Raw genomic sequence first — 25,825 nt, forward strand, 5'->3', positions numbered from 1 at the left:
GGCTGTGAATTTTGTGCCTCTTGAGCGTATAGTTATCCCTAAAGGCTGTGTTGCAGATGTTGCATCGGATTTTCTTGTGCTGCAGATGGACGGAGGAGATGTGCCTCTGGAGGCTGCACTTCTGTGTGAAACTCTTGTTGCAGTCCTCACAGTCATATAAGCTGGTCCTTGTGTGGGTATACTCATGTTTAACCACATCACTCAGATTCTTACTCCTGTACGTGCATCCTGCAAATCTGCAGCAGTTCTTCTTCTTCGAAATGACGACCACAGCACTACCTGGCGGGTTTGGAGGTTCTATTCGAGCGTTAGATGTAGTTTTGCTGTCCTCAGAGGTGTCACGATGAGATCTCAGGGGAGCTTCTATATCATTCAGAAGGAGATCTACTGGCTTCTTTTTCACCTTCCTTATTCGCGTAATCCGCACGGGTTCTGTCGCAGCTTCTGGCTTTGGTGGTGTGAGAGATCTTTTGGTATCACTAAATGCCTCAGGGGGCTCCAAGACAATCTCATGAATCCCATCAACGTCCTCAGTTAAACGAATATTAATCCAATCCTCCTCCGGTTCATCCGTTTGACTTGTATCCGTGTCATCTGGTATTATACTCTCCGGATGATCTTCATATACACGATATACGAGTTTTTCCAGATCTTCCTTCTTGCATGATTCCTTTGCCAGGCAATTAAGGCAGCTGAATTCCTCGCCGTTGATTTTAATCTCACTGAATGTCTTCTGCCGAAAGTCCACCAGCATATTTATCACGAAATCCTCTCCAAAACGGAGCAAGAGATTTGTACACTCATCAGATTCACTCTCAGACATTCTTCCTGAACTTCCTCCTGATTTCCCTGACCTGACATAAACAGTGACGTCACTATGCTGTGTTTACGTTTAAGAGTGAGGGCGCTGCTGATTTTTTGGTGTTGTTTTGATCTCCCGGAAAAAGGAAAAATCAGCTTGAAAAGGGTTCTCTGTCCTGCTAAAAATATTCCCAATCTATCCCTGAGTCATGGCTCTTGTGTGTGCTAGTAAGTATTTTTCCGGGAATTCTGTAAATCCTTTGTAAATTACTTAAATGGTGTGGTGGACAAAAGTGAGGTTATAATGTGAATTACTTTTTTGCAGTAACAAATGAAGTTCCGGATCAACCGGTCATTTCGCCCCATTCAGGGGCAATTTTTGAGCGAAGAATCATTGAGAAGTACATCGTGGAGAATGGATGTGACCCCATTAATGGGAAGGAGCTCAAAGTGGAGGAGTTAATCGAGATCAAGACACCGCCCATTGTACGACCCAAGCCGCCGAGTGCAACCAGCATTCCGGCTACATTGAAAACAATGCAGGATGAATGGGATTCCCTGATGCTGCATACATTCACGCAGCGGCAGCAACTTCAGACAGCACGGCAGGAGTTGAGTCATGCTCTTTATCAGCACGACGCCGCTTGTCGTGTCATTGCGCGTCTCAATAAGGAAGTGACGGCGGCTCGAGAGGCTCTGGCAACACTTAAGCCCCAGGCAGGAATCAACATTACAGCTGGAGTGCCACAGCCATCAATTGGTGCCGAAGCTGCGGGGATTGCCACGCAGCCGGTGGAGCAAGTGGGCATGAGTGCAGAGACAATTCAGAAGCTACAGGAGAAGGCAACTGTGCTCACACAGGAGCGTAAGAAACGTGGACGATCCGTTCCGGAGGAACTCATTGGCCAAGATACCATTCGCAGCTTCCACACATTGGCCTCGCATCCGGGTTTGCATTCAGCCAGTGTGCCAGGCATCCTCTCGCTGGATATTAGTGTGTCTGACCACAATAAAATCATCACGGGTGGAAATGACAAGAATGCCGCTGTATTCAATAAGGACACCGAGCAGGTGATTGCTATCCTCAAGGGGCACACGAAGAAGGTATCACGCGTGATTTATCACCCAGAGGAGGACTTTGTAATCACTGCATCTCCGGACACGACAATTCGCATCTGGAATGTTCCCACATCCCAGACAACTCTACTCCTTCGTTGTCACGATCAACCCGTAACTGGACTCTCACTTCATCCCACAAGCGACTACGTCCTGTCCACATCATCTGACAAGCATTGGGCATTTTCGGACATTCGCACCGGGAGACTCCTCACGAAGGTCATGGATACATCCGAAGTGGGTCTCACTACGGCTCAATTCCATCCTGATGGGCTCATCTTCGGCACAGGCACGGAGGATTCACAAGTGAAGATTTGGGATTTGAAGGAGCAGAGCAATGTTGCCAATTTCCCCGGACACACAGGTCCCATCTCTGCCATCTCTTTCTCCGAGAATGGCTACTATCTGGCCACATCAGCTGATGATTCGTGCGTTAAATTATGGGATTTGCGCAAGTTGAAGAACTTCAAGACTATTCAGCTCGAGGATGGGCAGGAGGTGAAGGATCTCTGCTTCGACCAAAGTGGTACCTATTTGGCCGTGGCGGGTACAGACATCAGAATTTATCTCTGCAAGCAATGGCAAGAGTTGAAGGTGTTCCAGGATCACACTGCAATGGCAACTGGTGTAAGATTTGGCAAGCACGCTCAGTACTTGGCATCCACCAGCATGGATCGTACCCTAAAGCTCTACGGATTTGAATAGAGTGTCCCCCTTCACCACCAACACACGATGATTATAAAAAAAAAAATTTAAAAGAAAAAACGAATTCAAAAATTAAAGGTAACGTATTTTACATTTTTAAATTATCTTCTTTTTACCTTTTAGAATTTTCAATGTAGAATCTTCAATGCGAAAAATTCCTGAATAAATATTTGGGATTGTCAATTTTCTTTGCAATTTAGATAGAAGTTCTTTGGCAGTTGTTTATGAATTTTTAGTTACAAAAGATTTATTTCAGGACAAGGCTCTGGATATTTTAGAATTGAGCCGGATTGCAAGAATTTTCTACCTTGAATTTCTATAAATTCCAGTTTTGAGACAATTGAAAAATTTCTTCAGATTCTTATCTAAAAAAAATTACGAGAATAAAGTAATTTTAAATTAATTAATTAATTTTGTACTAAAGCCCTTCAGGTTGTGACGGTATAAACAACGTATTGTAGCGCCTGACTCACTATCCAGCGAATATTAACCTGCTCATAGAGTGAGTACCCTTAGATTGGCGGTAACTGTAACGGCTGCCCACCCTTTGGAGACGGTCTTCTGCCCCAGGTTATAAGCCCTCAAATATGCGAGAGAGAATACGAGAATTCACAAGAGAATGTAGGAGAGCACTGAGAGAGTAATTATATGAGAGTAGTAGAGAGATATGATGAGAGTAGAGTTAGTCGGAGCTCAGCCTTGTGCGGGGATGGCTGTGCGTGCGAAGTGCTCTGTAGATTAACGTGAGGCGAGGGTGGAGGTTACTGGGGGAGTTGACCAGAGCCTCCTTGGGGCGCCCCCCTATGCAGGGAGCCACAGTATAGTCATAGAACGCTTTTACCTGAATTTATCAGCCAATCAGACACTTCTTCTGAACACAAAATTCTTATTTTTCATTTTACATTTTAATAAGAGGCGTTAAAAGCTGTAAAATCAATCTTAAATGTTGTTGAAATTTTAAAACAAATTCCTGAAGTTTCAAAAATTTTTTGGCCTCAGAATAGGGCCCAATAATGCATTTTCCTTGTTTTTTAAACTTTAACCCTTTGGTGTCCACATGATACATTGAAACATGCGCTCTTCTCATCACGATATTTATTCTGTGGATGCTTTCAGAGGACGTTTCTAAGTTAAGGGGGGTCTCTTGGGAAAATTGTTAGAATTTACATAATTTTTAATGATGTAAATTTCGGGGTTTTTCTTAAACATGGTTTTCCGATGTAGGTTACATTTGAAGCGTAATTATTGAAATGTAAGAAAATCGCTTTTCGCCGTCTTAGGTGCGACGCCATCTTGTGATTTTCTGACTTTTCCATAGAACTGCCCTAAAACACAAAGGTAGGTTTTTCTCAGGATCTGCTGGATGGATTTTGATGGGGTAAAAAGCAAATGAAAGAGGAAATACCAATGCAGATTTTGATGTAGCGGAATTTTGAATTTCCATTCTGGAGCTGAGAAAAGTGGAAAAACGTCAAAAATATCTGAACAAAAGTCACATTTTTCCACTTTTCTCAGCCCCAGAGTGGAAATTCAAAATTCCGCTACATCAAAATCTGCATTGGTATTTCCTCTTTCATTTGCTTTTTACCCCATCAAAATCCATCCAGTAGATCCTGAGAAAAACCTACCTTTGTGTTTTGAGGAAAATCTCAAGATGGCGTCGCATCTAAGATGGCGGAAAGTGATTTTCTTACTCTTCAATAATTAGGCTTCAAATGTAACCAATATTGAAAAACCAAGTTTAAGAAAAACCCCAAGAAAAATAAAAATATTTAATTTCACCAGCTCTCACAAGAGACCCCCCTTAAAACGTCTTCTTTAGCTTCTTTTGCGTAAATTTGATGCATTTATAACTTGGAAAAGCAATTTATATTCATAAAAATTTGGAAAAATAAAATGTTTCACGTTTAGGTCAACATATGACCCAATGGACGCGAAAAAATTAAAATTAAGAATTCTCTCAAAAATTGTTTCTAAGTAGAAAGATTTTAACAGTTCATTATTTTAAATCGTTAATTCTTTTAAGATATAAAAACTTTTGCAATTCTCAAGAAAAGACTTTTAAACCCTTAACGACCAATGGACGTTTTTAACCCACAGTCGTTATTAAATTTGGCGAATTTGAGTTTGTTAATTTTTATTATTGAGTCAAAACCAATACAGGTCGATGTCTTTATGATCACTGGACATTTTGAGATCACAAAAAGACATCCCCAAGGACTCACAGGATCAGGAAGAACGAAAATCCAAAAATTAAAAAAATCGAAGTCTTGGCCAAAAATGTCCAAAAACTCCTAAAAAAATATTTTGCGTCATTTCACCCGCTGGATTCCTCAAGTTCTTAAATTTTTAAACAGAATCAACACCATTATTAATTGCTAAGAATTTCATTAAATTCTAAAGCTTTTTCCAGCCCTTTTCAGACCAAAAAAACGGTCAATTTAAATGAGCTTTTGTAAATCGAATAAAGGTTAAAGCGGGAAAATATTCATGAGAATTTTCCATTTGCGCAAACTCGTCGTGGTGGAAAATTCTCCATTTGGCGCCCTCAAGTTCTGTGGTGAAAATTGGCCTGTATGGGAGGGAAAAGCGAATGCTTTGTGAGAGAGAAGATTCATTCCCCTCTTGGAGCGTGGCGAAAAAAGGAGCAGAAGACGCCATATTTTCATTTCGTTAAGTTTAGTGAAATTTGTAGTGTGTAAAGTTGTTAATTGTAAAGGTAGAAAAATTGTGTTAATTTATGTTTAATCACACGTCAATAGTTCCTTGTGGCGAGCAGTGTTGGAATAATGTCGAAGTTTGCGAAAAATGTAAGTCAATTGGTTGTTTTTCTGCCTTTTTTCCCTTTTGCCATATCGCGCACTGTGAGAAACTTCATTCACCCTCGTACGGAGAGAGCTTTTTTTTTGTAGTCAAAAGTGGTTTGGGGGGTGGCGCCCTTAGTAAAGTGGGTGGCTTTTTCACGTTCAATGTTATTATTATTGAGTATTTTTGCCCAATGCTCTTCAACATGAGGCTTTTGGGGCCTGGAGGGGGGATCTGATGGGCAATTGAGTGCTCACAGTGTGGCCGATGGGGACATCCGGTGACTATGTGCGGTGAGGAAGGATTTTTGGTGGGAAAATAATGTCAAAGTACGGGGAGGTGAGCAGCCATACAGCCGGAGAGACTATTAAACTTGGCGCAGGGAGAAGTCCCTGTTGCCGCCACACCGTGGCACAGTGGGCGGTGGGACCTTGTGGGCGGCATGCGGGGGCCTTCGTAGTAGAATCCTTGGGAGTGTGAAGTACTTGGCGTTGGTGGGGTGTTATATAGGAGTTGCATAATGTTACGAGAAAATGCAAAGCAGGGAGTCTTTGCTGAGCACTTGAATATGTATGGGCGTGCGAGTGGGTGGTTTGTTGATGTTAGGCGTGTAACGAAGGGAGGATGATGGCAGGGGGGTTATTTTAAATTAAATATAAGGTTTTCCAAAAGAGGAAATCCTTGCCAATACCATGCTACTTTTTTTTATGTTACCTCTAAATGAGAAAACAACAATTTTCAATGAGAAAAATGTAAATATAATGCCGACTGAATGTCTGATGGTTATTTCATTAGACATGTTATTAAGGAAGAAAGGAAATAGTAAAAAAAAAAAGTAATTGAAAGTTATAAAAAAAATGATAAAATCTCTCCTTGTTTGTTTACCTAATTAAAAAGTTAAGAAAAGTTCGTCCTTTTTCTCCTTCTTTAACTCATGATTTTTTTGCAATTAGACCTTTCATCCTTTTCTATTTTGTTTCTTCATTATCTCAAAAAAAAAAAAAATAGAACAAAATATTTTATAACATTTTTAACAAGTTAGCTATGGGCGATGTTGGGTTGAATGTGACGGGTGAATCGCAAAAAATTTAATTCCTTGAAAAGAAATCAAAAAAAGGGATGTAAAAAGGATCGTAAAATAATTGCGACTAAAAGGTGAGATTAGGGAAAATCGAGAAAATCTCATTAAATTTATACCTTTATTTCTGTAGTAAAAGAAGTAAAATGAAACTTTGTTGAAATGTACTGACTTTGTAGAAAGTTATGAAGTTTATGGGATTGGATTTGAACGAATCATATAAAAGAACTCAATATTCCGTACAAATGCTATTAAATTGCTGACGGACATTTTGCAAAAGCGAATAAAACGTGAAAATGAGGAAAATTTAATGTTTAATCGTAAAAAAATTATATTCAAAAATAAATTTTATTGTAAAATTATATTTTGGTCATTAAAATAAATTGATTTTTCTTTATAATTATACTTTTCTCAATGCATTAAAGATTAAAAAAAACTAGTTTAAATCGATTAAACAAAATTAAATTAAAACTCAGATTTGGGGTTCGCTTTTAATGAGTTTTTTTTTTATTAAAATCAAGATAAATATTGTATAAATAATTGGGAAATTAGTTGAATAATTAATGATAGATAAACGTACAATTAAATGTCTAAAAGGCACAAATCAGGATTTAATGATGAAAATGAAGCAAAAAAAAAGTATTAAACGTTTCTCCATCCACTTCAAACACTTTCTGCTTCCAATTAAATTTTTTCCCTCTATCAAATTAATTAATTACCACCAACTATTTCCTGTGAGTGAGAAAAAGTCTTTGTTTTAATAAAAATCGATTGGTTATAGACAACATCTCCCCGCGCGAATTACTTTCCGTGTGGTAGCAATAAAATTGTCAGTATGCGCGGGAGACGCTGCAGAAAATTCCCGCAAAAGGGACTCCCCGTTGGGGTGGAAAAATTCTCCTGAGCGGTCACCCAATTAATCAATTATACGATTACACCCCCGCACACACCCACTGAGCTTTCCACGTCTATGGCTCCTTCACCACGTTCTGCACAATATTGCATTTAATGGAATTTCTAATTTCCACCACCCCCGCGGCTTTGGCATTAAAGGTGAACTTCTCGTGAAAAAAAAATACTTCAATTTTTTTTTCATTATAATTCTCAATCTATATAATAAAGAAAGGTCTGTTTGTTGGTAATCTACGTGTCTGTACAGCTATACAAATCTACACCGTTTAACCGATCGTGATGAAATTTGGTACAGAGGCTCCTTATATCAGGCGCTTTCGAGTGGCTGTATCCATTTTCCCCCCAAAGCCCCCCTTCAGGTAGCCCCCATATAACTCTCATGTATTTTTTGCGAATTTTTGAATTTGGCGCCCGAAATGTTGTTGAAAATGATTTCTTCTCTTTACAAGTTTTTTCTTTTGGGTTCGATGAGTGCTCTCCATCTATCTATATAATAAAGAAAGGTCTGTTTGTTGGTAATCTTCGTGTCTGTACAGCTATACAAATCTACACCGTTTAACCGATCGTGATGAAATTTGGTACAGAGGCTCCTTATATCAGGCGCTTTCGAGTGGCCGTATACATTTTCCCCCCAAAGCCCCCCTTCATGTAGCCCCCATATAACTCTCATGTATTTTTTGCGAATTTTTGAATTTGGCGCCCGAAATGTTGTATGAAAATGATTTCTTCTCTTTGCAATTTTTTTGGGGTTGATGAGTAACCCCAATCTACGTATAAATCATCACAATTTTTTTCTCTCTAAAATTTGCGCGAAGCGCAAAACCCCCCGCGAAGCGGGGCGAGGAAAATTGGAGCGAAGCGACAATTTACCTCGTACATAATATAGAGCATACATACCACATATGAATTCTGAGAATGATTTTTCTATTTTAACTTTCAAATTGGTTTGTTTCTCGTGAATGAATTTGAAGAGATGGGGGAGAGGGGCGTGAAATTGCTCTATTGATCGAGCGCTTCCGCGGATGAGCACCCCACCCGCGATGTCTGAAGGGTAGATTATTGTTGAATTTTTAATACCAATCTGTGAGGACATGTTTTAGCGTAGAGACGATTATCGTAATTGTTCAATTTGGGCGCAGGATGAGGAAATTGTGCCTGAGAGTGCTTTCATTAATGGGCGTGTGGGTGAAATTAGAAACCTCGTGGTTTTGATGGTATGGCATTGATAAGTTCCCATGCTCGATGATAGCAAACAAAAAGAGTGTTTTGTAAATAAGGGTTGTGCTTTTTTTCAACCATTAAATTATTCAAACTCAAAATGACCTCTAATGTGATTTGTAAATTAAATCAAGAAGACTGATAACATTTTGAGGGTGGTTTATTTTTTTCTAAAAATAAGCACATAGCGTGGCATTGTATGTCCACTCTCGCTCTGAAGTATGTATATGGAATGGAATTTGTTGGCATACTGGAGGGTTACTTACAGTCGGAACTTCCTGCCAAAGTCACATAATGTACGCCTAATGGGGGAAAATATACTTTTTATGGTAGGTAGTCTAAATTTGTATTCGGTGATTTATTGCACGATGAGAAAATTATGGAATTTGTAGAAATTTTTCTAGGGGGTTGAATAACGGATAAATTGTATCAATACTTCTAGAATGGTTAGGCGTTGATCAAGAGATGTCATTAATTGTAATAAATAGGGGAATTGGGAGTCAGTTGAGTTAATAGGTGAAAGGGTTTTAATTTAATTATGGTAAGATCATCTATGGGGCAATTATTCGTTAAAAAATAACTATTATAAAAAATAACACTATTTACATTCTTGAAGAATATCCTAATTTATCGATTGATTTTGAAAATGCTTATAATTTTGGATAGTTAATTTTTATTTATTGAGCTAAAACCAATTCTGAACGATGTCTTTATGATCTCTGAAGTTTTTAAAACCTCAAGGACATCCCCAAGAACTGACAGGATCAGGAAGGACGAAAAAATAAATTAAAAAATCGGACTGTTGGCAAAAAATGTCTTATTTGAGCTTAAAGAAATCCCCAAAATTTTTTTTCGAGTCATTCCGCCCGCTGGCTTCTTTATGGTCCTTAAGGATTAAGCTTAGAGTATATTTATGAATATTTCATATATTTCGAAAGCAAAAATAGGTGATAAATTATTTCGTATCCTCTTTATCTCAATTTCAAATTTTTTTCCGGCTTTTTTTTTTAACCCTTTGTATAATCAATCAACCCCCAACTTTCCTTTGTTTTTCTTTTTCTCTTCTGTTGAAATAAAAAAGAGATGCATATTGAATGAAAACAAAACCACGAAGAAGGATTCAATTATTCGCCCCTTCTGGTTTCATTTAAAATTTATTAATGAGGAATTAATCTTCTTAGCTAAATAATAAATCACCTTTTGGTCTAATTTAAGACTTTATGAAACATTTTTCACGCAGTAGAGAAAATTAATTGTATCAGTATATGGTTCATATCATAGTGGTAATGAGTTAAAGTTTTCGGGGGAATGTTTGTTTTTATTTTGTTCAACCTAATTTAATGATTTTTCTTCAAAGGCGCCGTATCAGCTGTGTGTATGTGTGTGGAAAATATTTCCATTGATGATCTTCAGCGTATCACAAGTGCGAGAGTTCAGAACTTTTTACAGAATACGCAATGAAGCAGTCTTGTGTCAGATATTTTACTAAATTCTACTCTAATAATTTGTGGAATTTTAATTTCCAACGATTGTTAATTTAAATTAATCTCTTGAAATGTTAAGAAATCTTTTTTTTATTGAAAATGTGAGCACGTGTGCCTACTGAAGTCGTCAAATGTAAATTCTATGAATATCTGTCACTATTTTTCTACCAGATAATAATTCGCTTTTTTTTATTAGTGACGTGATAGAGTAAAAAGTGAATAGTACGTGTAGAAAAGGGCATATAACTTAATTAAAAAGCAATAATTGGGCAAAAATTGTGATTTTTTGTTAATTTTATTAAATCATATTCTTTCAGAAAAAACTTTTACAGTATTAATGATAGGTAGCGTTAAACTTAAAGGAAACTTTCGTCCAAAATTAGACCTTAAGCCCTTTTCGAACTCTACGACTCAAATATTCTTTACAGATAAGGTCACAAAGAGAGATTAGTAAAGTTTCCCCCAGAGAAATAAGCTGATGTTAGTGAGCCATTGTATTTAAATGCACGGTGATGAGCGCGAAATTGTATCCCGTTTAGGTGTTGTGGGTGGAAAGTTTGCAATAAAGTTGCAGTTTATAAAGTATCGACTGATAGGAAGCACATGTCTGCTGTTTTCCAAGCTCAACTCTTACTGGAAGTTAGTGTAAATATGGTGTAGTTGTGGAGCACATTTAAGGATGAACAGCCAAGAGGAAATGGGAGCAAGGATACATACATAATTGTGTTGTTATCCTGCTATGAATGTTTTTGTAGTGAAGTATAAAGTGTGGAGGTGAAAGTTTAAATTGGAAAACGTTGTGTGTGAACTGTTGTCTATCATAAAATTAGTGGTTAGTTCAATCTTCTTTCGTATCCTGTCCTATCCATAATTTTTTTTATCTCACTGCTCCATATCATTTCGTATTACATACTTTTTGGAGAACTGTGAGTACTATTCAACCCACTTTTTGCTTCATTTAGCCCCCTGGCGGAGTTTTAAATTATTTAAATAAAAAAATATGAATTACTGCATAAGGAATGAATAAAAAAAATGAGCAAAAAAAAATGAAAATGTAGTAAAGAGAAGGAAAGTCATTACCAAACCAGAAACTAAAAAGCAAATAGCAACTAAAGTCTTATGTATGTTTTACAACATTGCTATAGCATATGTAAATATTCCCACAGAAAATTTTATTTCTCCAAAATCCTCGCGTATCTGTACATCAAAAAGGAAGTGATTTTGGGGGAAAGTTTTTCCAGATAAAATTGAGTTTATATTATGTGGGGGTGGTGTGGGGGAAAAAGGGCCATATATTACGTTCATTTGAGTTGATTTTACGCAAGATTTGACCGCCTCAAAAGCTTTTCACCCTCATATGATCCTTCCTCTGTGTGTATGTATGTATGTTTTTTTCCAATTCCACTATGTAAAAGTTAAATTTGAAAGCTCATTAAAAAGATAAAATTGCTTGAGGTTTTGTACTTTGTAGTGCATGCAATCCGGAGAGACGTTTCTGTGTACATCTGCAACTCCACGATGTTTCCGTTTTTTTCCGTGCACAAAATTAAATATTTCACCAGTTCCATTCAAGGTGGAATTTGAGATATTTCTTTGCCATTTTGGCGAGAAAGGTATTCACAAAGGGAGAATCTTTTTGGGGGCTTATTTTTGTGAGCGGAAGTTTATTAAAATTCCATTTCACATGCAAAGGGGAGGAAAGGGCTGAAGAGATTTATTTAGTGGACACTTAACAAATTGTTGCAATTCACTCCCCTTGTGCGATGTTAAAGAGTGTTAATTAAATGTAATTAAAAAATTTAGTGTGTCACAGAGGAATATCCTCTCTTGTGTGACTTTTGCTTGTTCATTTTCTTACTTTTTCGCACGCAAGAGTGCTTACATTTTAACACACAAGAATCATGGTTGAGGAAAGAACAAAGTATGGGGAACAATGTGGACTAGGTGTCGACAAATGGTGGTCAAAATATCAATATTTTTTTTCATTTGTCTAAATCTTTGTTAAAATTTATAATAAAATGCTTGATGGGACCTTCTGGTCACAATATTTTAAGTTAATTTAAACTAAAAAATATTTATGCAACTTATTTCCGTTTTATTTTTCAAATATTTCTATTTTGGTTCTTATTTTATTATTTTTATTCATTTTGTAATGATTTTTATCGTAGGCTGGAAATATTAGTGCAACTTGGTTCATCACCATTTCAAAAAATAGATCAGAATTATCACATTTATGACTTCGTTTTGGCAAATAAATTTAAAGAAAACCTTTTGAATTGTTTTATTAAGTATTTGAAACTTTATATTACGTAAGATATCATGAAAGATAAAAAAAAACTTATGAAAAAATAGTTAAATAGTAGGGGAGACCGGGGTAAAAATAGTCATTTTCGAATTTTCAAATTCCAATTTCTCCGAAGTTATTAATCGGAAAAATCGGAAAAAATTCTGGTGGAAAGCCCTACCAACCTATAATTTTTGACAGTAATTTGGAGGTTATCCGATCAGTACTTTAGGAGTTAAAAATGAAAATAGATTTTTGGCCCATTTCCCAAACTTTTGCGTATTGAGAAAAACGCGTTTTCCGAACATTTCCTTCAGCAGTTTTCCCATCTGATAATTTTTCTCACTAGCTGGATTAGTGCAGAAAATGTTGCCAAGGTGTATTCTTCAATAACTTTTAATGATTTTTCTCTACAATTTTTTGAATCAAAACATACCCCTTGGGGTAGATCTAGTCATCCCATGTAAATCATATGGGAGATCGAAATTTTTGGCATATTTTCTATCCATTTGTTGCAAAATGGAGTGTTTGAGAAAATCGCAAAATTCTCTGTTTTAGTGCGTATAAAAGTGAAATTCCTTGTCGCGAATCAAAAGGTGAGAAGTTTAGCTATCAACTACTATCAATCTCTCAGGTGGAAAATCATTGGAAATGCCGGAAAATTCGATCGACTTTATTTAGCCAACTGGTGACTATATTTACCCGCCGCGTCTAAAAAAAGTCAGAAGCGGAAGGGTTTAGGAAAAGCTCGAAAACTCATATTTCCCGTGGAGATAGAGAAAAGTGGTCTGAGACAAAGTTGTAGGCCAGGAAATTTCCTATAAGAATGACCTATCGAGGAAATTTTCTTGCCCTTGGGGAATCCTGCAGATAAGGATTTATGCAAATTGACTATTTTTACCCCGGTCTCCCCTAAGGAAATTGGTTAGAACAGTATTCGATCTTGACTTTCCTTTTGGGTATGATCTAATCTACTGTATTGTCATCTTATTCAAATTAAAAAAAAAAATTCTTCAGAAAGCATTATTAGAACATAGAAAGAAGCCCTCTTCTTCTTTAATATTCTTCTTTAATAAACCAGCGATGTTTCGATTTCTTTTAATCTTAAATCCCTATAAGGAGTATATTTATGCAAAAAAAAAGAATTTAGCACACCTTAGTATTCACCTATATTTTTTATGGGTTTCCTATGCAAATTTTAACCTTCTTGTTTCTGGTAGAATTCGCGATTATAAAAACATTTCGTTTTTTTGCCCACATCTCCTGTCTACGTGGCTCACGTGGGGCGGTGAGAAATTTATTGGAGATTTTCATGTAAAAAGAATGTTCTTTCTTATTCATTTTTTCCGCACTTTCCCCAGTACTTTTCTCCTTCATACTTTTTAGCATATCACTGGGGGGTGGTGAATCTCTATTGGGATTGAAGGGACGAAAAGAAAAATCCATTTCCATTCCTTTCTCTTCTTTTTTTATTTACTCGTATGTGGTCGCTTTTATGTGCACGCCATACACACATACGGGGAATGGTGGCTCCGTTAAAAGGAAACATGAAGAAAAAGTATAAGGCAGTGTGGGGGTGGGTTTGGAAAAATATTCAAAGTGAGTGAATAATGTTACCCTCCCCTCATTAAATAATTTATCATCTCTTTCACGGTTGGGACTGGGGGGAGTAGGATGAATGAGAAAGTAAATTACACCACCTTCGGGGAGAGGGCTTTTGTAAAATTCCAATCGGCCCAAGAGTTCACCAATGTCATAGGTCATGGTATCAATTACGAATTCATTCCGATTGTCAATCAATTTTCTTCCTCCTCTATAAGGCCAATTTCAATACAAACCACCCCGTAAGCTATACCCCTTTTGTTGCAAGATAGAAGAGGGAGACGCAAAGCATCAAGAACGTGTATTTGTGAGAAATATGAATTTGAAAATAAACTTTAAAATATCCCACCTCGTATTTTCCGCTTTTCTCGTGCTTTCAGGTGATTCTTTCCTTTTTCCTTTTTTCATTCCTCTCACAGGCGTTGTGTAAACACAGTGTGCGATTTTTCACTCATACAAGTGGCTGATAAAAGGAGTGAAAAATTTGCAAAAAAAAACTCCCAAAATATCCGGTGTAGGGGGTGACAATTTTTAGCAATATATTCTAACCACCACCTTACATACAAGACAGTTATTGTTCTTCGTCACTTTCTGTGTGCTTGTCCTGGATTTTAAAAGGATTCAACTCCCACACTTTTTTCCCGAGGGTGGATAAATTCTCCCAAAATCGGAGCTTTTTCTTGTGGTGCAAAATCATTCATCATTACTTTGTTTTATTTTATTCAACGACAGAGGTGAGCTAATTGCTAGAATTGATTTTAAGTAGGTATATAGAGGATTTCTCATTGCAAATATGCAAATTTCAGTATGTGGTAAATTTTATAAAATCTGCATATAAATAGCAAATAATTTAATCGTATACCATTTGAAATACTGATTAATTGGTTTTGATTTATTGACAAAATAAAGCTTTGACATTCAATGCAAATTTTGGTTTTTTAAACTTTTATTGAATTGAATAAAATATAACAAAGTGAGGGTGGAGGTAAAGTGAGTTAATTTCAGAAATAACTGGAGTTTAATTTTTGGTAAAAGTTCCGGTAATATTGCATGAAATGCAGGTAATATTGAAAAATCTATATTTTTATTAAATTATGTAGAAAATGAATTTTTTAACGTTGGGAAAAAATACCAGTCCAAAAATAATTTCTTAACTTTTTTTTATATAACATTAAATTTAAAAAGAATGAAAGAGCAATAAGCCAACTGTAGGTCACAATAAAAAACTTGCAAGCCCCTTTTGGGGATTTCATTCTTTCATCACCTCCGCATTATCCCAAAGCACTGTGCGGAAAACCCCTGAGATCCTCCTCAAATTTGGGGCAAATGCGAGAAAATGGTGAGACTTCCTCTGGTGCTTTTGTAATTAAAATAACCAATGAGATACATTGTGTGTGTGTGACTATGTTGGATCTTTTGTTAATGCTCTGAAATGAATGAAGGCGGAGTATTATGCAGAAACCCCTTCACTTCCTTCTGACTGAATCCACTGAATTGGATAAAATTATATTTATTTTATTATGTTTCAACAACTCAAATATTTGATCACCACACTCTTCACATTCGCATACAGATCTCTCTTACCCGAAAGGCTTCCCGCGCCAGCGTGTGTCGCTTGTGCGAAAATGCTTTGAGAGCATATCTTTCTCGGGGGGTGTTTAGATAAATAATAATTGATTGTACTGCGGGGGATGCACACATATATACACACACAACATTCCTAATCATTCAGTATGGTCATGAATGGGGAATGGAGCGGAAAATATTGAACCTTTGGGGATGCTCTCAGAAACTTCAACAATTGAGCTGTGAAAACAACTGGAGGAAACGCCATGCTGAGGGTTTTGTTCCCAAGAGTGTGTTTCTGAAGGTTTGTTTGGTGGAATTTTGCAAATTGTATAGGAATTTTCATTTGTGGGCATGCGAGGAATATATTGGAAGTTTGCAGACTCGATAAATGTTGATTTTTCCCATTTCCCCCAACATCTCCGCATTCGCATGCTGTCACTCTTATAAAATGTACCATTTTGTCGCTTCTGCAAAAAAAGGAAGGAAAAAGTTTTTCCACCATGAGGAGTGATCGAAAATTACGGCCACTTATTTGCCTTTTGCAAGAGGGAGGAAAAGTTATATGGAATTTTCATAAAGTACCAATGAATATTGAAGATTCACAATTTCTTATTCCAAAAATAAATTTTATTTAGTGTGGGGAAATTCACTTCGATTTTTAATTTTAAAGGTGAAGGACAAAAGTAGGAGAAATAAAAAAATGCAATTTTTCTATGAAAAGAAAACTATTCGTTTCTATATGAGGAAAAAATACACATTTGAGGAAGCTATCAAGACACGCGTAAGCTTTTTATGTGAAAAAGTTTCCTAGAACTCACAATGGGAAAAGCTTTAAGGCTTTTAAAATGCCATCATCTTGAAAATTTTATATGTGTCAAGAAACATTTTTCTTCAATTAACTTGCAATATTTTTTCTAAAAACACAAAGCAATTTTTATTAGATGAAAATCCCTATAATTTATATGTCAACGTTCTAAAAATACATATTTTTAATTTAACAGAAATCCTTCGCAACAAGTAAACCCAAATGGTTTTTCGTGTATTAGTTAATTCAACTTTTTCAAACAACTAAAGTTCTCCTCTACAATTTTTATTGTACAAACTTTTCCAAAGAAAAATGTACATTCTTTAAAAGTTTTTCTAAGAAAACTTGTCAATCTCCCGCGTGGCATTTCAGTGACATGCATAAGTTTTCCTCAATGTGCGAGGGCCACCCTCTCCACCTTGAATCCACTGCCCGTTTTGTGTGCTCGCAGTGTTATAAGAGTCTTCTGTGCGCACCCCGAGGGTGGAAATAGAAAATATGTGTTTGGGAAAGTCAATACGTATATATAAATTTAATATTTATGGAATATTGTGTGTGTGTGAAGAACATTACAATGGCATTGTGTGACCATTTGGGAGCGATTGTGGCATTTTGACCTTTCAATTAGCCAATCTCTGCATTTTGCACATCGTATATCCACCCCCCCCAATGCGATGATTTATTTATTCACTTTTATTTTTAAAATGTTGTATACTTCCAGGAATCGAGCAATTGAGAATTATAATTTGAATGACGAAGGACACACATAAGCCACATAAATGCAATCGGCTACCGATGTGGATGGTGCTTCAGGTGTGAAGAGGACTACACACAGGGATCCAAATGCCAATGGGAAAATTCCGACGTGGTGACCAGACAAGAGATTGCTCTTTGAAATTTCCCCTGGATGTTCTGTAAGTTGATTTTATTTCAATGGGGCATTACAGTGCTTGGGTGTGCTTATATACGTATAATGTTTCGTATACATGCGGTGGTGGTTGGCTTCTGCACACCAAAATTGGATTTTAATCTAAATGGAAAAGTGCGGTTAATTTTATGAGATGCGCTCCCACCATCCATGCTTCTGTTTTGTTTGCATTCATAAAACTTTTATCTCAATCAAAAGCATTTTTGGTGTTTTTTGTGCAACCAAAAGAACGATATTTTAATGATGGCTCAAAGGGGAGAAATTTTGCCAAGTGTGGTGTACTAAAAATTTTGTTAAAGTTAAGCTCATTGTTCGTGTACAATTCACGTTGGAGCTCCAATTTTTGCTTAGAAGTCAAATGAAATTATTTTTTGACCATAAAATATACATGAAAAACTCAAATCAGGGATTTTCAAACGTTAAAAAAAAACATCAAACGTTAGAATAAACGTCAAATGTTGGAAAAAATGTTCAATGTTATTACTAGGGTGTTAATTGTTCAAAGGGAAAACGCTAAGAGTTCTAAATATTATTTTAGAGTAGATCAATTTTATTAAAAGTTTTTCAACAATATTTTTTTATTCGATTTTTGCAGTTAATCCTGATTATGTCCGAGAGTTTTTAATTTTAATTCAGCCTTATAATAATTTGATAAATTTGATATGAAACTTTATGACTTTTTTTTCATTTAAATTTCTCAATTAAACATAAGTCAAGAGGAAATAGCTTCGAATGTTTTGAGACTTTTCATGGAAAAGAAAATTAATTTTAATAAGAAAAATAAAGTATATAGGTATAACAAAAAAAAGTTTAGTTAGTCATAAAATCGTTAACGATAGTAGTACACCACAAATTATAATTATTTTCTCTCGGTTATAGTATAAATAATTATGTTTTTAAACTTTTATGTTCTATTTAATTAACACTCGGGTTACACTATTTGATGAATTTTCCACAGCGTGGTCTATCTCAATCTCAAAACTTTAACATTTATTTTAATTTGATTACATCCGGAAAATTCTAGAGCCATTAACTTTTTGGGATGTGATGAAGTGAGAGGAATTGGAAATGGGTGAAAAAAAAGTTATGCAAAATGTTGTGACTTTCGACCCAGAAATAAAATCTATGTCAAGTAGTTTTGTATAAAAGAGGTGCAGGGCACCATTTCTCACAATTTTGTGGAATAACAAATGTGGGAGAGGGTTGTCGTGAATCTTTCTATATCTTTTTCCGCATAAGAAGGAAATATGTATCTACGTACATACATAAATTGTTAGTTATATGTATGCATTTTTCTCCATTTTCCTATTTCAGATGGCTCCCTAAATCTGCTATCATGAAGCCTGTCGGGCCAGATATTTCATATTCCGAGTATATTCTCGTGGTTGGGATTTCCAAACCCAAATTGGCGGCTCTCTTTCTCTCTGTCATGATTATTTCTCTTTTTTTCACCTTCCACGTCTTGTACGACCGTGCCGTTTTCAGTATGCAGGTGAGATATTTCCCACCTTCTTCACCTCTTTTGCATTATATCCTCCCCAATGATTTCTGGATTTTTTTTATCTAATTTGGGAATTGGCATGGGGTGTTGTACGTATATAATCCTCATGTGGGGGTGATGAGGATGGAATGTAATGTATGTAATGTAATGGAGGATGGGGGTTTTTGTAATATGTGTACTGCTATTGCAGGTAACACCAACGATATCCGATGGAAGTAGCGGATATTCAATGGGAAATCGCCGCAGTGTTTTCGATGATGCCGGCATTGTCATCAATCATCCCATTGTTGTGCCGAATCGTGTTCATTTCCCCAAAACGGGACGACGCCTCCCCCAGGCGCTCATAATTGGGGTGAGGAAGTGCGGCACGAGAGCCCTGTTGGAGATGCTCTACCTCCATCCGCGTATCCAGAAGGCCGCCGGTGAAGTGCATTTCTTCGATCGAGACGAAAATTACCTAAAGGGTCTCGAGTGGTATCGAAAAAAGATGCCACACTCCTTCCGTGGGCAGATCACCATTGAGAAGAGTCCAAGCTATTTTGTCACACCTGAAGTGAGTTTTTCTTTTAAATATTTTTTTTTGTGAAAAAAATTATAGATTTTGGGGCTGTATTATGTTGCCAAAACGAGGATATTCCAAAATCCATGAAAATTGTAGGGAAACTCAAATATCTCGCAAACGAAAGAAGATAGTTTATATTGATTTTTGTAGCATAGAGGGAATAACATGGGTGTTAAATTACTTTTCCATCACATGTTTCCATAAAAGGGTGATGAAATAGAGTATAGAGTAAAAAAAAGATAAAAGTATGTAGTTAAATAGGAAAAATAATTGCAACATGATACACACCCTAACGATGTGTTCACATCCCTTACTGATAGAAAAAAAATCATTTTTCTTTTTCTTTTCCTCAATTCAAAAGGTACCTGAACGTGTTAGAGCGATGAATGCTAGTGTTAAACTATTATTAATTGTTAGAGAGCCAGTCACAAGAGCAATATCAGACTACACCCAGCTGAGGAGTCACTCAGCCACGGCAACACTCCCCCAGGTGCAAGGTACGACGAGCGGCGGTGTTGCTCCATCGTCACAGGTGTCTCGGTAAGCCCCTCATTTTTTTTCTTTCTCACGTATATACCCATTTTCCCTCTACACTAAAAGCCAAACTGTCGATATACTCACCAATTAGCGTAACGCCAATATTATGGGTGTCGTATACATTTTCCGGAGCTTAACTTGTCTCAAATCGACCTATTGTCAGATTAGCAGCACCTCACACTCTCTCTCTACCGATATCGCATTACCCTGCTATCCAAAAGACACACAGCTCAAGCTGAAATATACATATATTGATTTTTAGGAGAAAATATGCAGCACAGAAGAAAAAAAGTTCGTTATACCCACTTTAGACGGATCACATGACAATTATGAAGGGATTTTATATTTTTAAATATTTTTTATTGATGCATTTCATGCATTTTAATTTAATAAAATGAAAATATTTGATGTCTTTCAGAGAGAAAAATTGATTTTTGCCTTTTTTTGTTTGTTGACAGACGTATAGCAGCAGCTATATAGGAATTTATTTTTAACTCTTTGACGAATGACAAAAAAAGTAATAGAATAACTACTAAGAGATGCCAATTGCATTGATATGCATGTGAAAGTGTTTGTGCTCTAAATTCCAGAAAATTTGTTCAATCATAGAGCAGAAGTGGGCGGGAAAAGTCAAACTGCATAAAAGAATTTCTATATAATCGATGTTTTTTGAGATAGAAGGAAAAATTGTTAAAAGATATGTGAAGGATGCAACCAAGGGTCCAAGACAAAGATCGACCAAAGACAAATTTGAGTGAGTTGAGGACAAATTGAAATTTAAGGAAAATGAAGTTGTGTTAAAATATAATTTTCAGTCGTTAAAACGCAGAGAAACGTTTCCATATTTTCCACATTAGGTACTCTTACAAACTTTTGAAATTCTTAATCTGGATTTAAAAAAAAAATATAGGAAGGAAGAGAACACGATCTCGAATTTAATTGATTTTATTTATTTTCGGGGATAATATTCTTCTTAGACAATTTTTATGGAGGAAAATGACCAATAAAATGTTTTCCAGAATACATAATTTATCTTTTTAGTAAAAAAGTATTAATATTTATTAAAAACTAAACAAAACTGACAAAGATTTTGATTTTAAATAGTAAATATGTATGTGTAGACTCTTTAATGTACATAAGACTATAATGTACGGGTAAGCTGACCAAGCTTACGAGAGCTGTGTTTCTTTCAGTGTACCAATTTTGTGAGAGCAAACTAGAACGCGAATTTGTTTAAATACGCGCAAAGTCGGGAAAAGTAGAAAAGTCATCCCCCAAGAAATCTTTAAAACGCCATATCTCGGGAACGGCTCCATAGATTTTCGAGTTTGAGCTATCGTTGGAAAGGTCTTAACCTCAACTATAATATATTAAAATATGAAGTAAATCGATAATGGAATTTTCGAAATATTCGAGTTCGAAATTTTCGAAAACTTTGTTTTTGTCTTTAGCGCCTCTTGCGGTCATTTTTCGAAGTTGCAATGTTCTAGACATTTGTAGGGTTTCACGAAACCTTTCATTTGCGCTTGAGTTTATCAAGATCGGACTTGTAGAACCCGAGATATGACATGCTAACTTTGGAAGGCTATATCTCGAGAACGGCGACATAGATTTTCTTCATTTTTGGCATGGACCTAGATAATATAGTCAGCTATAACATATCAAAAAATGAAGCAAATCGATAATGGCGTTTTCGAGATATTCATCGAAAACTCATCGAAAATTTTGTTTTTGATTTTTGGCCCCCTAGCGGTCACTTTTGAAACTTCGTATGTTCTAGAAAGTTGTAAGGTTTGTTGAGATCTTTCATTTGACCCCGGGTTGATCAAAATCGGTCAAGCCGTTTTCGAGTTATGGTCGATTTTCGATGAAAAATTGTGGCGGCCATATTGACTAAACGGCTTGACCGATTTTCGAAAATGAGGTATCGTTGGAAAGGTCTTGATGGCCCCTACAACATATCAAAATTTCAGACCTCTAGCTATAATAGGAGCTGAGATATAGCGAAAAAAAAATTTTGAGGTTATCCAAAATGGCGGACGGGGGGGTGGGGGGTAAAATTTGACATCATAATCGGACGTCTTCCAGTCGACTTTTAAACTTTGCCGTTTACCGCAAGTCTCTATCTATTACCGTTCTCTCGCAATTTAGTGTTATACTACGGACGGACGGACGGCCGGCCGGCCGGCCGGCCGGCCGGAAAAATTTTTTTTTTGGCGCATACGTTTTTTGGAATGTGGGGACCCTAATTCGTGCTCATCCCAAGTTTGAGCCCGATCTGACGACTTTCGATTTTGCTCGGTACACAAAAGCTGTGTCTGAAAGAAACACAGCTAAAATCGTCCTTTTGATATATGTATATTCTAACGAAATCTGACACTTTCAGAGAGGAAGGAAAGCTTTTTGGGAAGAAAGTTGAGTCAAAGAAGAAAGTTTTGTTTTTCTGTGGAATATTTCGACACGATTCTTGAATTTTTTAACAGATACATTTTTACTTTTCCATTCATTTTTGTAAAAGCTTTCTCTCATGTACAATTAGGGGGAATTTTCTAGGAATATCTGATACTTTTGTGAATAAAAGAGACAGACAAAGAACATTATATACCTACAATTAAATAAGTTTCCTCATGCAGAAACTTTGATAGTTTTTCAAAAATATCGTATCTCTGAATAATTTGTATTTGAAAAAGAATATTCACATAAGGGATAATTTTTCTTGTAGTGTAGGGGAGGGTGGCTTTACTTTGCGAACGATCGGTACCTTTTGTGAGAATTCTAAAGTAATTTTTAAAAATATCAAAAGCTGTTGTTTAAAATATATTATTCCGTTACGATAGTTGGTGAGTGAATCGTCAAAATTTTCCTACATCATCGGAGGTTATTGGAAAATTCCTTTTCCTTTTCCGTTTTCATTCTGAAGTGAAATGCATTTTAATTTTATGAAATTCACACATATGCTATTTCTGTCTCATAATATCCTTTCCTACATGTTGAGAGGAGCTTTTCCATTATATATTTTCCGCTTTCGTTTGATGCTTTATGAGCTTTGCATCCGCAAAATATTCTTCATAGGAGCTTTTCAACCGTGCGTCGTGTGCCTTTTTTCGAGCACCATTTTATAGCTATATATTTTATTTATGTTGGGAGTCAATTTTAAAATTTAATCTCATCTCTGCAGTGGAGTTTCTATAGGCCACAGACATAGTGCAGCAATTTTATGCTTATATTCTTAAGTATTTTGCTACTAGATGGGTCAAATTGTAAACACTCAACAGTCTCTCTATATTCAATCTTAGTGACATGTAATTATATGCTTATCATTGATTTTCTTTCAACATAATCAATGCAGTTCTGTCCACAAATCAATAAAACCACATTTGGATACCTTTGGAGAAAATCCTCCCAAGGGAGCTGGTGGGGGAATTTCAATGGACAAGAGTGTCGAATGTCCAACTCAACTTCTTCATCCTCCTGACACTCTTCAATCATCGTAAATGATTTAATTAGAATTCTGTCGTTGATGCGTTCTGTGATTAATTATTTCGGCTTGCTTTTAGTTCTATTTCCATAGTTTTGTGGGACTATTTCACATTCAATGTCGGAAATAATCCGTTTAGCTATATGAAATCAGAGCTTTTTTCTTCAGCTATTGTACACGGATTTTTTTTGTTTCCTGGCACTATGTAATTTTCTTTTGTTGTTCGGTTTCTGTATTTTTTGGTGAATAATTTATAGTAAATTCACCCCATATGTAGAGCATTTTTGGGGGTATATGTATATTTTTTCTCCTTTTAACAACTAAAAATATCCTCAATTTCCTTCGAAATTCGCACTTAATTATTCAAATCTTAGGGGGATTGTCTCACTAATTGGGAACAATTTCTTGTGAAAGATCTACCCAGTATCGCAGACAAGGCTTAATTTGCTTAAGAAGAAATAAAAGGGATCTGGAGGGGGGTTGGGGAGGGTGTATTCTATTGGGATTTGTAATGGAAATTTTAATGAATACCTTTGTCTTGTACATTTGACAAAGCCACCCAGTTTAAAATAATATTAAACGAATTTTAATTTCAAATTATAAAAGTAGCAAAAGCCAAAAAAATGAATGGAAAATTTCGTAATAAAATGTAATTAAAAACAGAAAAAAGCTTTTATTGTCAAAATTCAATCAATTTTCCATCATTCAGTGACAGAGGTGCATTATGTATGTCCATTATAGTTAAAAATAATAATCAAAATGGATATTTTTGGATATTTTATTGAAGCTAAAAACTGTGTTAAGAGTCCCGACACAGTGGCATAGTAGGAATCGGCATTTAGGCGTCTAAACTCACCATTGATTCTTTAAGAAAAAATTATCAGAATTTACTGGTTCTCAAGTTGCACTCTTTAAGGCGTCCAGTAGTACCCAAAGGGGTAAAACAAATACATTTTTTACGTAAAATTTATATAAATTTTTTTTTTGAAAATGAGGGTTTCAAATGTTGATAAAAAAATGTCAAACATTGGGTAATGAGCTAAGAAATAATCATCGCTAAACATTATAAAACATAACGACAAATATTAAAATAGAAACGTCAAGCGTTAGAAACGGAAGTCAAATATTAGGAAAGACACGTCAATCAAAAGAAAGAAACAGAAAACGTTAGAAATAAAACGTCAAAAGTTAGAAGAAACGTCATACGTTAAAAACAAAAATCAAACGTTAGAATTTGCGTAAAAGAATTATCAAAAGTTGTTAATTCAAATGAAAATGAAACCTCAATCTTCATAAATCTTTATTCCAAAATCCCTTTCTTCCTTTTTTCCTTTTTTTTTTTTTTTAATTTTCAGTGTTCTTTAAATAAAAAAAAATAAAGAAATAATGATTAATTATTCTGAACACGCCATAGAATAAATTTCTGGCTATACGCTTCTGCTACGAGAAGTTAATGTTCTGTTTAATAGAATTTATTCAAGTTTTAATTTTAGCCGCATTCTAGGAGAAATTGAATAAACTCATCAGGCGACATTGTCTAAAGGAATCAGCCATTTCTCGCAATTTCTCTAACCATTTTAAACGTTTTAAAGCCACGGAAAAGGGGTTATCTCAGTCGTTGATTGATTCACAGCCATATTATGTGGTGTAGCGTGTTTGTGTCTAAATTATGACGACATCAATATAATGTACAAAGTTTGCATGAATTGTCTTCAAACCCTGCTCAACCACAACATTCCTCAAAATCATGCAGTTTTTTATTTTTTGTCTTTCGTGAATGTACTTCTTCTGTTTTTGTTCATAATGAAAAATTCATTTTAAAATTCTTTTTATTGCCTTTTCATGGTGTATCCAACAGAAATTTCGAGGAACTGGCTCTTTTCCCCAATGGATCCGTCAATGAATCGTATCGCCCATTGGCCATATCCATGTACCATTTGCACATGCACCGATGGCTGGAGGTATTTCCGCGTGAGCAGATGCTGATTGTGAATGGTGATCAATTGATTGACGATCCACTGTCGCAGTTGACACGGATCGAGACCTTCCTTGGCATTCAGCATCGGATAAAGAGTAACAATTTCTACTTTAACGCCACCAAGGGGTTCTTCTGTTTGCGCAATGAAACCGGCGATAAGTGCTTAAGGGAGACAAAGGGCCGAAAGCATCCGCACGTGGATCCGGCTGTTATAAGCAAATTGCGGCGTTTCTTTGCGGATCACAATCAAAAGTTCTACGAGTTGATTGGTGAAGACTTGGGGTGGCCTGAAGAGTAGATGTAATGCAATACTTCAGGGCCAACAGAACTCAAATCAGTTTTCTTCCTTTTTAAATGCCATAAATAGATAAAATTTTTTGTATAGTATGGTTTCAGCGATATATAGAATTTAATTTAAAAGAAAACAAATATTAAAAAAAAGAAAAATCACGATCACTAGAA

The 25,825-nt window shown here is 35.9% G+C and overlaps 2 protein-coding genes across 5 annotated transcripts; both read left to right on the forward strand.

Moving 5' to 3' along the window:
• The first annotated feature begins 887 nt into the window (after nt 1–887).
• Nucleotides 888–2,805, forward strand: LOC129793060 (pre-mRNA-processing factor 19). The gene is made up of 2 exons (XM_055832609.1): nt 888–1,029; nt 1,127–2,805. The coding sequence occupies exons 1-2, from the start codon at nt 1,011–1,013 to the stop codon at nt 2,620–2,622; spliced, it is 1,515 nt and encodes a 504-aa protein (XP_055688584.1). The 5' UTR covers nt 888–1,010; the 3' UTR covers nt 2,623–2,805.
• Nucleotides 2,806–5,134: 2,329 nt separating this feature from the next.
• LOC129793075 (heparan sulfate glucosamine 3-O-sulfotransferase 5) lies at nt 5,135–25,810 on the forward strand. 4 transcript variants are annotated; one of them, XM_055832649.1, is made up of 6 exons: nt 5,135–5,432; nt 17,101–17,293; nt 18,622–18,799; nt 18,999–19,361; nt 19,732–19,910; nt 25,244–25,810. In XM_055832649.1, exons 2-6 carry the CDS (start codon nt 17,223–17,225, stop codon nt 25,659–25,661), a joined length of 1,209 nt encoding a protein of 402 aa, XP_055688624.1. In that variant the 5' UTR covers nt 5,135–5,432; nt 17,101–17,222; the 3' UTR covers nt 25,662–25,810. The 4 variants fall into 4 exon arrangements, with proteins under 4 accessions (XP_055688624.1, XP_055688626.1, XP_055688628.1 ...); XM_055832651.1 differs by lacking the exon at nt 5,135–5,432 and adding an exon at nt 10,603–10,951; XM_055832653.1 differs by lacking the exon at nt 5,135–5,432 and adding an exon at nt 10,728–10,758.
• The last annotated feature ends 15 nt before the right edge of the window (nt 25,811–25,825 follow it).

The sequence above is a fragment of the Lutzomyia longipalpis genome, chromosome 3 (assembly GCF_024334085.1).
Source record: "Lutzomyia longipalpis isolate SR_M1_2022 chromosome 3, ASM2433408v1".
In the NCBI taxonomy this organism is placed as follows: domain Eukaryota; kingdom Metazoa; phylum Arthropoda; class Insecta; order Diptera; family Psychodidae; genus Lutzomyia; species Lutzomyia longipalpis.

Bases quoted from the DNA above. Each gene is read 5' to 3' on its own strand.
- LOC129793075 (XM_055832649.1), top strand. From the start codon at position 17,223: ATGCCAATGGGAAAATTCCGACGTGGTGACCAGACAAGAGATTGCTCT. The intron at 17,294-18,621 runs GTAAGTTGATTT...TTCCTATTTCAG, and splicing joins AAATTTCCCCTGGATGTTCT to ATGGCTCCCTAAATCTGCTA. The intron at 19,362-19,731 runs GTGAGTTTTTCT...TCAATTCAAAAG, and splicing joins GCTATTTTGTCACACCTGAA to GTACCTGAACGTGTTAGAGC.